The 11403-nt window shown below is 35.6% G+C and overlaps 1 protein-coding gene across 1 annotated transcript; it reads right to left on the minus strand.

The window, feature by feature from the left end:
• Window positions 1–3046: 3046 nt before the first annotated feature.
• LOC141653919 (B3 domain-containing protein Os01g0234100-like) lies at window positions 3047–6655 on the minus strand. The gene is made up of 11 exons (XM_074461785.1): window positions 6593–6655; window positions 6329–6468; window positions 6053–6139; window positions 5757–5840; window positions 5465–5551; window positions 5164–5250; window positions 4976–5056; window positions 4725–4863; window positions 4423–4629; window positions 4246–4336; window positions 3047–3904 (listed from the first exon to the last, which is right to left on the minus strand). The coding sequence occupies exons 1-11, from the start codon at window positions 6653–6655 to the stop codon at window positions 3243–3245; spliced, it is 1728 nt and encodes a 575-aa protein (XP_074317886.1). The 3' UTR covers window positions 3047–3242.
• Window positions 6656–11403: the final 4748 nt, after the last annotated feature.

Genomic DNA, 11403 nt, shown 5'->3' on the forward strand with positions numbered 1-11403 from the left:
CAACCCGAAAGCACATACTAAAAGCGTCTCATCACCGGCCACATTTATACGTGTTTTCAACATAAGTAGAATTATGTACATCCGACCCCTTAACTCGCTCACATACAAATTCTATTCAAGTCTTGTCAGTCATCACTACCTGAGTTCAGGGGCGGACCCACGTATAAGCTTGGTGTAGCATTTGCTACACCAAAGGAAAAAAATTGCGTGAGAATAATTTGGTTTGCTACACCATAATTACCCATTTATTGCCCTCTAATTAATTAGTTCAACTGTAATTATGTGTTTTTGTACTCACCAAGTCACCTATTTGCGGGTCTCTCTTTTAATTCTCTTGAAATTCAGCATATTTAATGCACCTATTTAATTGTGTTATGTAAAACGTTCCCAATTCATCCTTTTTTTTTTTTTTCATTAATCCCTCTATTCTAATCTAACGTATAATATCAATATGTCATGGCCTCATGGGAATAATTTTTCAACCAATTTTAACAATTTATGGAATATTTAATTAATATTTTGTTTAACTTTTAACAATTTACGAAATATTCTCTCGACATTTCAATCTTGTTATCACATGACTATGTAAATGAAAAAAGTCACTCACCTAGAAATAGAAATGTGAATTTATGGTGAGACATAAATTGCTTTTGTAACAACGCACTTTCTCGTCTCAAATACTCTCACTAATTCATCCTAAACATGAAAATGCTCGTATTAGCCATTTTTTTAATTATTATCAATTTTTTTGTTTACAAACATATTTATTTGTTATTAAGTTATAAATTACTTTTATGGAAATAAAATATACTCCATATAAAGAATATATATTTAATCGATCTGGTTTAGCTAGGCTTCAAAATTTAAGAGTCAATTTGAGTTTGGACATGAGTCTATATGCTCAAGTTTAAATCTGATGATCGTTAATGACGTCCAATAAGCTACTATTATATTTATTAACACTATTATATTTATTAACACAGTATTCTTGCTACACCAAAAATAAATTCTTGGGTCCGCCCCTGCCTGAGTTGATCTAAGTTGAAAATAAACACTCCGTACTACACTACAGTGACTACACTGATGAAATCAAATCTTCTGAAGTCAATGTTTTTGACTTTAATTTGCTCTTAAGGTACTTGAGAAAAACATGGAATAATTTTTAGTCCAATAAAGTTTGAATAATAATCAAAGCGCCGAACTTTATACAGTATATATGTAGAGGAGTAGCTGCGAACTTGAAAACCAAAACACTGTCTCTTACACAAAATTTACACAAAATAATTCATGCATTTGAAATCAAGCTTACTAGGAACTATAATCATGGCATCATTAGTTTCTGTAATTTTTTTCTTGCTGATAATTGTAGCATCAGAAATTTCTGTATCTGCTAAACAAGGTACACATCTTTGTTCTTTCCTTTATCCTAATATGTTTATCATTTTATTGTATACATAACATGATTCTAAGTTTCTAACTAGTTTGTTCTTGTCTTTTGTTGCGAAAAGACGGGTTGCAGGATGTATCCATGACATTGGTGTATAATGGGAGGAAGATGGTTGTTCAACCAGTTAAACTAGAAAGACTGCCAATGCAACACCCACCACCACCACCAATAGCTAATGGCGAACATGGTCAGACCCACTAAGATTTCCCACCTGTTTGTTGTGAGGGAAATCCACCACCACCACCACCGCCACCACCTGGTCTTCTATATTAGTCATACTAGACCAATTTTCAGTATCCTGAATGTTTTTTTTTTTTTTTTTTTTTCGTAAGGAGGAAACCCGCAGTCGCTACCTTCGGTAGGCAACCCTCGGGTGTACGTGATAGCCTGCAAACCCCGTATACCAGGTAAGCCACCCGACGGTGACAGGCTCGAAGGGACTCAGGCCAAGAATGCTCCACAAGATTTTGTTCTTGGGGAGGCTTGAACCTTGCGGGCTATCCTGAATTCTTGGTTAACTGTTGTTTCTATCTCTAAAGTCTAAAACTAATGAAACCAAAGTATTTTTCCGAGATGTAGATTAATGCAATTTCAATTGTCTAGTTGTTTAAATCTCGTAATATTTATCAGTTACTTCACTCTATGTAGTCTTCAGTACAAGTAGTTTTATCGACAATTTTGGACATGCTATGGTCTGGTATGCACAAGTAGTTTTATCGACAATTTCAATTTCAGTTGTCTAGTCGTTTTCATCTCGTAATATTTTAGACGTGCTATGGTCTGGTATGTATTCAGGTCATTTTTAGTAAGTAGTCCACTCGCATCAGTCTATGCATAATTATCTTCAAACAAAGAAAAGATGGGAGGAAATTATCGCTATGATTTGTACTCCATAAGTTCGTAACTACCAAATGAATAACACAAAATATAAAGATGACATAGTCACAAAGATTTCGCTAAAAAAAAGTGGTTAGGGCGGAGGGAGTATTATGGTAAGGGGTAAAAGATAGTTAAATCATAAATATCCATTCCAATAAGCTTACTGTTGTTCCATCGTTTGCTTCAAGGAACTCGGGATTGCTTTCACTTCCGCGCATGTTTAGGTTTCTTGGAATAAATCGATCTCAAGAGCAAATTAACCTGAATGCATACTAAAACCGTCTCATCACCTGGCAAACGTTTCTAAATCATTACAACATAGGTAGAATTACGTACGTCCGACCACTTACCTAATCAAATTCTGCAGTACGTCAATGTTTTTGACTGTAAGGTAAATAATGAGAGTACCTAACCTTCCTTGTGGAAGAGTAGTTGAGATCTTGAAGGCGAAAACACGGTCTCATGCACAAAATTCAAGTATTTAAGAAACCAACTTACTAGGGTTATATGAAATTTCATGGCATCAGTTTCTGTAATCTTTTTCCTACGGTTCACTATAATTTCTTTTATCCTGATATGTTTACTATGGTATTGTATACATAACAATAATTCTAAGTCGATGCCACAATAATTAGGACTATTATCAACTGTGTATGCGCGCGTGCGTGTGCAACTTTGCATCTTATTGTTAAGTTTTCTGTACCAGCAGTTTCCTGTTAATTTAAAACAGTGAATGCAACATTTCATTTTCTGATTTCAAGCTGAAAAGCCAGCAGAGTACATGTTAACCTAACAAAATATGCCGTAATTACACGCTTGCCACTTAACCATTTCGCGTAGTTTCCTGGTATAAACAGGATCCTCCCTGCACTACAATGTGCATGGCACACAAAAAACGAAAACAGTAGTACATAACTTACCAGGGAGAATTGGCTATTTCCTTAAGTTTGGACTGAAATTTCGTTGCAGTCGCTGCTACCTCGGCTTCAATCTCGAAATTTATTTTCTCCATCATCGATTTCAACTTTGTGAGTTTACTTTCAAGACCGACCATTTTCTTAGCAGCACAAGCTTGCTCGTCTATACATTTCTGCAACCCATCACCCATATTGCCTAACATCAGGTTAAGCTTGGCGCGCAAAAAGCCGACTTTCATACCTAGGAGTTCAGACCCTTTCAACGTCTGCTCCCACATTTTCAACGTCTGCTCCCATATTGGGAGATCCTCAATCGACATTGAAGATGCGCAATCTTTTATGGCATCTGCTATGGTAATCGTCTCCATAATTATCCCGATTACTAAATTGCAATTCAGGCCTTTCAGAAGCTGCTCATGCAAAAATGATTTCTGGCTGCAGCATAACTCGTAGTATTTCTTCCTATTGGCATCGGAGAACTTGGAGTCTAGCACAAGGCCATCCACAATGATGCGGAAATTTTCAAAACTTTTGATAGCTTCAAAGTTAACGGCCGAATCTGAGAAACAGATCCCATCAAGCACTTCACATTCTATATTATCACTACTAGTGCTTGGAGATTCAGAATCAAAAACCATCTGGGCCCGATCGTCTCTTTTTTCTGATAATTGCAGACATATTTGGATATAAATAGATCAATATAGGTAATTGCTCATAGGGGTGGGCACCGGTCCAAAACCGGACCGGACCGGACCGGATCGGACCAGTTGGACCGGATTATAATATATTTTTAAGAAAAAAAATAAAAAAAAAAATAATTCCGGTCCAAATCGGTCCGGACCAGAAAAAACCGGTCTCGGACCGGAAACCGGAATCTTAGAAAATGGTGGACCGGAGACCGGACCGGAATTTTTATTTCCGGTTCCGGTCCGGAGCGGATTTTGCCCACCCCTAATTGCTCATGTGACGGTCATATATACACGATAAAATTATGTGACTAACCTGATACTTCATGTCCTTTACAATCGTCTAATGTAAGAAGCCCCAACGCTACTTGAAATTCATCTTGACCATCATTTCGTACAATATAAACCTAAAAAAACATAACTTGTGACAAAGAACAGAAATTTATAGACCAAAGTAAAAGAAAAATCGCGTTTTAAAAATGCATGTACTTGCCTTAAATGTTGTGACAGCAATCAGTTGGAAGATCACTACATCTCCCTCCCTCAACTTATGGTCGAGGGAGAACCCCCTCCAACCGCCACTTAAACCAGACTTGTGGACTAGATACTTGCATTCAAATTTCATTCCAGCTTCGTCAATGAGCTCTATGTTACTGTCACATATGGGGAGATGATCTTCGGTGAATCTGCTGGGTAAATGCTGTATGACACGAAACCAAGAAGCATCAGGCATGTATCGTGGAGGTATATCAGTTGATATAGACAGACAAAAAAATGCGTCATTAGACTCCTTACCAGCCAAAACACCCTAGACACGTGTGATGGCAGCATCATTTTGACAAAGCTAGGATATTCTGTAGGAAGATTTTTTCGAACCTCTTCAGCTCGCTTCATGGCAGATGATGGTGAATCATAAATTGGCTCTGCAATTTTGCTATCCATACACAGATACATTATGATTGGTAACGATTGATAACGTAACGTTCCAATGTGGTAGCAAGATATCATAAAATACACGACACTGTAATACGGAGCAACAAACTTACATTCTCTTCTTTCTTGAATTGTAAACAGCATTATGAATCTCATTGCTCAAATAATTAATGCTGGTTTTCTTCCGCTTAGTTCTTCAAGGATTGCGGTATTTCATTAAAATGTTTCAGTTCAACTGTCTACAAATTTTCAGCAAAAAAAACACACCCAAAGTTATATATGACAAGAGGGAAGGTTTTACCTTTCTTTCTTTGAAGGTTGAACAACCAATGCCAACTTTCCAACTTCGTCGGGCTCATCATCACTTACAGCAACTGGTCGCTTGCGGCTTAAAAAATACCGAACATCATTAGAGCACGCATCATTTAGCATAACTGTAATAAAAACTTAGCAAGACCTTATACATTTCAATGACATGCTAATCATTAATCCTATAACCATTACCTCGACTCTCATAAAAGTGTTTCCGTTCAACTCTGTCTAAAAATGTTCAGCAAAAAAGAACGCGACCCAAGTTGGATATAACAAGTGGAATGTTTTACCTTTCTTTCTTTGAAGGTGTAGCCAACAATGCCAACTTTCCAACTTCCTCGAGCTTATCACCACTTACGACAACTGATTGCTTGCTGCTAAAATGCACCGAGCAGGCGAACATCATTAGAACACAAACATCATTTAGCATGACTGTAATAGAAACTCAGCAAGCACGCTAATTATTAGACAATAATCCAATAGCTCGTATCCTATAAAAGTGTTTCAGTTCAACTCTGTCTAAAAATGTTTAGCAAAAAAGGACAGCGCCCAAGGTGGACTTAGCAAGCGGGAATATTTTACCTTTGTTTCTTCGTGGGTTGAACCAACAATTCCAACTTTCCAACTTCCTCCTGCTCGTCGTTTATGACAACTGATCTCTTGCGGCTAAAAGAACCGGCCATCATTAGAGCACAACATCATTTACCATGACTATTAAAAACTTAGCAAGACCTTATACATTTCAATGACACGCTAATCATTAATCGTGTAATCAGTAGCTCGACTCTTATAAAAGTGTTTCAGTTCAACTCTGTCTAAAAATTTTCAGCAAAAAAGAACACAGCCCAAGTTGCATTTAACAAGAGGGATTGTTTTACCTTTTTTTCTTCGTAGGTTGAACCGACAATTCCAACTTTCCAACTTCCTCGTGTTCTTCACCACTTATGACAAGTGATCGCTTGCAGCTTAAAAAGTAACGGTCATCACAAGAGCACAACATTAATTAAGATGATCGTTATAAGAACTTGTGACAAGTGATCGCTTGCATTATCATTAACCAGCTCCTATATTGTTTTTAACTACTCTGTATACGTTTTTTAATAGAGTCGTATATATAACAAATGAATCCAAACTCGATTGAACTCGCAATTTACCTTTTGCTATTACTGGGATTCTCACCAATTTTCTGCAAAAATAACAAAAATAAATATGTACATACACAGTAGACTATAGTAGATAAAATAGCAGAAATGATAATGCAAGTCTTCTGTTTAAATTTTCGGTCTTTTTCTCTCTTAATTTAATTGTTAAATCTATATTCTAGAACCTGAACTTCAAATCCTGACCCTGTCACAAATACAACAAAAATTATGAGACCGCTGCAATCTGGAGCATAGATATGCTATGTTACTCAGGACACAGATGCAAGTGTCGGACACGACATGGTGACAGATACAGTTCTTTTCTGTGCAGTTTCCCATTTTTTGGTCTAAAATGAAGTGTCTAAGTGTTGTGTTGTGTCATGTCGGACACTTTAAGTGTTGGACATGCGACACGTGATTAAAGTGAAGTGTTGGAGTAACAAAGGATGTGCGGAGGTCCAAGTGTACATAAACCGAGGCTCGAATCTACAAATATGATGCCATGTTGGACTGTTGGTAACAGAAGCATAGATTTCAGCCATGAACATAAATGTCCAATTTTTCGCTTTGACACTTTGGACCTAGGAAACTTAGTTTAAAAAAGTGCGCCAGGCGCGCCTTGGATGAGGCACTAGCCAAAACGCCTCGGTGTATTTTAGGTGCGCCTTTTAGACAAGGCTAACTAGTACGCATTTTCCATATCTTTTAGATACGGCTCACCGTTTCTTTCCCCTATTATTCATAACTTTACTCCTTGACCTATTAGCCAACTTGAAAACTCGTAAAAAGGCTATTGTTGCCCAAAATTTTATTTGGAAATTACAAATTTGTTATCAAAAATAGGGCGCCTCGCGTCAAAAAGGCACGCGCCTTCGCCTTGCGCTTTGCGTCTCGTCACCTCGGCCCCTGAGCGCCTCGGTACGCCTTGCGCATTTTCAAACTAAGCAAGGAAACGAGAGAGGTATGGTTTACGGAATATAAAAAAGAACACAACTTGCACGTAGTAACAAAATACTAGCAACTACTAGAGGTGGCAATCGGGTCAGTCGGGTCGGGTTTGGGTCGGGTCACGTCGGGTCGGGTCATATCGGGTTCGGGTCATATCGGGTCAGCATACCCTTTCGGGTCGAATCGGGTCGGGTTCGGGTCATTATCGGGTCGGGTCATTTCGGGTCAAATGATGTATCGGGTCGGGTCGAGTTTGGGTCGGGTCATTATCGAGTCCGGTAACTTAATCGCATTAATATAATTTTTTATCATTAAATTTAGTTTTTAACCTATTATTTGGTTTAATTAATTCATTACTAAGTCAAACATATTCATCTAAACACAAAATCACTTTCATTTTGATCAAAATTAAGCTTAATAATTGTCGGGTCATCAATTTAATCGGGTAAGTATCGGGTCGGGTCAATATCGGGTCGGGTCTGGGTCGGGTTCGGATCACTGATAATCGGGTCGTGTCGGGTTACGAGTCATCATCGGGTCGGGTCGGGTCGGTTCGGGCCACAATATTTCCGGGTTCGGGTCGGGTCGGGTTTGCTCGGGTTCGGGTTCGGGTCGGGTCAGACTTGCCAGCTCTAGCAACTACATACTTAAAACAAAAACATAAAAAATGGTCGTGACTCGCGACACGAGAAAACTACTTACAGAATGAATATGGTCATGAACCTCCTGATCATCAGAATCATCTCGTAGCATAGCAAGTCTTTTAGTGACTAGGGCTCTTTTCAACTCTGCCTTTGACATTGCCTGCTTTTTCCTCTGCATTAAATAATCAGAACACATTGATAGCACACGAGTGTAAATTCAATTAGTCAACCAAAATTATACTATAAGACCCTCAGTATGGTGCGATTGGCGGAGCCAGGATTTCAACTTAGAAGCGAAAAATTTTAGGGGGAACGAATGGGTAATTATATAAGGTGCGCTAGAAAATAATTCAAAAATTTTAGCTAAAATTTACGAAATTCTCATCCTTCAGGGGCCGATGGCCACCACAGCATGACGTTAAAAATGACCACTTTATGTTAGAGTAAAGTGACTATTTTTTTAAAAATGATCAATTTTTTACCTAAAATGGTCACAGTATATCATAAAGTGGTTACTTTTTTGCCTGTTGTATCATACGACATCGTATACACACTTACACTTACTGATTAATCAATTATACAATCCTGATGCATTAGAATATGTCTATGAATAAAGCAGTTCATTGAAAACTGGAAATAAAATGTGAACATTTCTGAATTTCCGATTTCATAGTGCATAATTTGATCATATAATATGAAATCAATGGCTTGATTGCTTTTCGGTAATGGGTATTTATATAAAGTTCATTCTTTTTGGAAGGAGAAGAACAATTTAAAATTGACGGAACCAGAATTTGAAGTTAGTATAGTAAACAAAAACAATTCAGAAATTTCAACTAAAAAAATTAAAAACAATAACATGAATCATTAAATGAAATTGCAATAGAAGCATAAGTAAGAAAGGAGGAAGGAAAAATACCGCGTTAGTAGCCATGTGAGTTTGATTGTATAATGTTTTATTGTAAAACCCTTTTAGAATTTGTATATAGAAGCATGTAGAGAATAGGGAAGATGAAGGGGCATGCAATGGAAAAAGAGAAATAAAAAGAGATACAAAAGTAACCGTTTAGGTTTGAAATAGGGCTACTTGTAGAGTTTATAAGTACCTATGGCTGCCTAATTTGATTTGATTGATTTGATTAGACTTTTATCAAATCTTCTTGCCATTTTGGAGATCATAAAATTACAAATTTCTTCTTTTCAAATTTTCATTTTCATTTAAAAAAATTATTTATTTAATACTGATAAATGAGTTATCTTTTTACGTAATAATTTCACACAGTTACATTAAGAGACCGTCTAACGTAATAATTACGATTCTTTAATTCAAGTTAGTGTTTCTAATTTTTATGAATTAGTGGAGGAGTGGAGTAAGGTCGTGAGCTTGTGATTACTAAAAATTAGGATGAGGATAAACCGAACTAGATAGGTTTAATCATGGGTACAGCTTGCAAGTGATCTGCTCACTTCAATTAATTTTTCCTTGCATGTTGGGTATGCTAATTAAACCATGAATAAAGATTTGAGTTTCTAATTTAACTAGTTTTAAACCCGTGCAGAAAATACACGGTCGTAATAATAATTAAATGTTCAAATTTCAATGCAATACATAAAAACATATTATCTCGATAATATGGGAACGAACAATCCTAATCTGGTCAAATTACTATTTGGCCGACATTCTCAATGTTATAAAAGCTCATACGACTATAGTATGAGTTTGATTTATGAAACTACTACTCCTTCCGTCCTAATCACTTGTCATCTATATTTATATATTATTCATTTGTTAGGTAGTCTATATTAGCTAAGTTGGGTTTTTTTTTACTAAATAACAAACATGACGACAAATTTTAGAATAAGGTGGTTTTATACTATGAGACGGTTCATTTTTATAAAAAGAATATTAATCGAATGCTAATAAACAATTTGTATTTTGGACATTGAAATCGTCTCACGGGGTAAAATCATCTCGTAAATAGTAATAGCTATCGTCTAAGACGGGCAAGTATTCAGTGATTAAAATACTTTAAGCAAAAAATAAAAATATAAATAACTTGTGGAGTCAGAGGGAGTAACTATAAATTTAAAATATCGAGTTATTAAAATAATTGTAATTCTTACATAACAATTTGTAGTAAGTGATAACCATTTGTTAACAACTGTGATTTATTATGAATGATTCTTTACATGTTATTTTGAACTTGTTTGATTTTATGGATTGGGGATTTAAATTTTGATTTTTTTTTGCAAAGAATGTGATTTTATTTTGTATTTTTTCTATGATTTTATCAACCAAAAAATTTAATTTTTTTCGATTATTTAATTTTATGTTTTCTCAAATATAGATCTAAAGAATAAATGTTGATTTGTATTTATTATGTTATATTTTCAAGCAAAAAATAAATCGTTTATATTGTAAATATAAATTTTAAAATTCATTGATTAGTTATTCTTTAGATATAATTTTGTAAATTTTGTAATTTTTAGATTTTAGATGTTCTTAATTAACCACTCATCATTGTTAAGATTAAACATTTGAAGTTGATTAATTAGAATATGAATTGAGTTGAGGAGAAAGGGTAATTAATTGGCATAGAAAACATGGTAGGGTCCATATATTAATTATTCTTAAAACTCAGCAGCCAATTAGAAGCCAAGAAAAAACTTGGCTTTTATACTATGTAGATATTCGATATTCAATCGGGAATTTGAAATGAATAGCTTGAATAAGCGGGAAAGTAGTGATTGACGCCCATAACTTTCTGTATTTCCCTATTTACTAAATAAATAGGTAATCTCATCATTTTTCCCTCCAAAAAACATCTTCATAAATAAGGAAGCTAATAACAATTAATTGCATTTGCTAAATAACGAACTAATTATTATATTTTATTTCATTAACTTACTATCTTTTCATCAAATTATATTATTTTCACTAAATCTAAACTATAATATCTTAATTAAAATAAAATAAATTATACTCCCTCCTATTCACAATAAACTTCCCTATTTCCCTTTCCGTCTATTCACAATAACTTCCCTATTTCCTTTTTTGGTAAGTGTTTGTGTGGTCCAAATTTAATTGTATGGTGGGGTAGTGTATTTGTGTGGTCCAAATTTAATTATATGGTGGGGTAGTGTGTTTCCTTAATTTTTGTGTCAAAATGAAATGAGAGGTTTATTGTGAATAGGAGGGAGTATATAAAACTATAAATTGCTAAATATTGTTGGAAATGATGCCTTGAAAAGGCAATATAAAGCAAGGGAATTTTTGTGTTTGTCCCACATCGGTGGGAAACACATTTGTTCACTACTTTATATTAGTCCCTCCACTTGGTTGGTTAATTGTGTGGACCAAGGAGGCTTTTGTTGAGAGACTTGGGCTTGTGGGTTTGGGTCCACACATGCGCGCGCGCCGGCGCGGCCCAGCTCGAGCTCGGGTTTGGGTAGTTTGTTACTGCAACTTCAGAACACACAAGAGCAAAAAGGTAA

This window comes from Silene latifolia, chromosome 4 (assembly GCF_048544455.1).
Source record: "Silene latifolia isolate original U9 population chromosome 4, ASM4854445v1, whole genome shotgun sequence".
Classification (NCBI taxonomy): domain Eukaryota; kingdom Viridiplantae; phylum Streptophyta; class Magnoliopsida; order Caryophyllales; family Caryophyllaceae; genus Silene; species Silene latifolia.

Excerpts from the sequence above, each read along its gene's own strand:
- LOC141653919 (XM_074461785.1), bottom strand. The coding sequence starts at position 6,655 with ATGGGAAACTGCACAGAAAAGAACTGTATCTGTCACCATGTCGTGTCC. Across the intron at positions 6,140-6,328 it reads AATCCCAGTAATAGCAAAAG|CTGCAAGCGATCACTTGTCA; the intron begins GTAAATTGCGAG and ends TTACTTTTTAAG. Across the intron at positions 4,864-4,975 it reads AATTCAAGAAAGAAGAGAAT|CAAAATTGCAGAGCCAATTT; the intron begins GTAAGTTTGTTG and ends GTGTATGGATAG.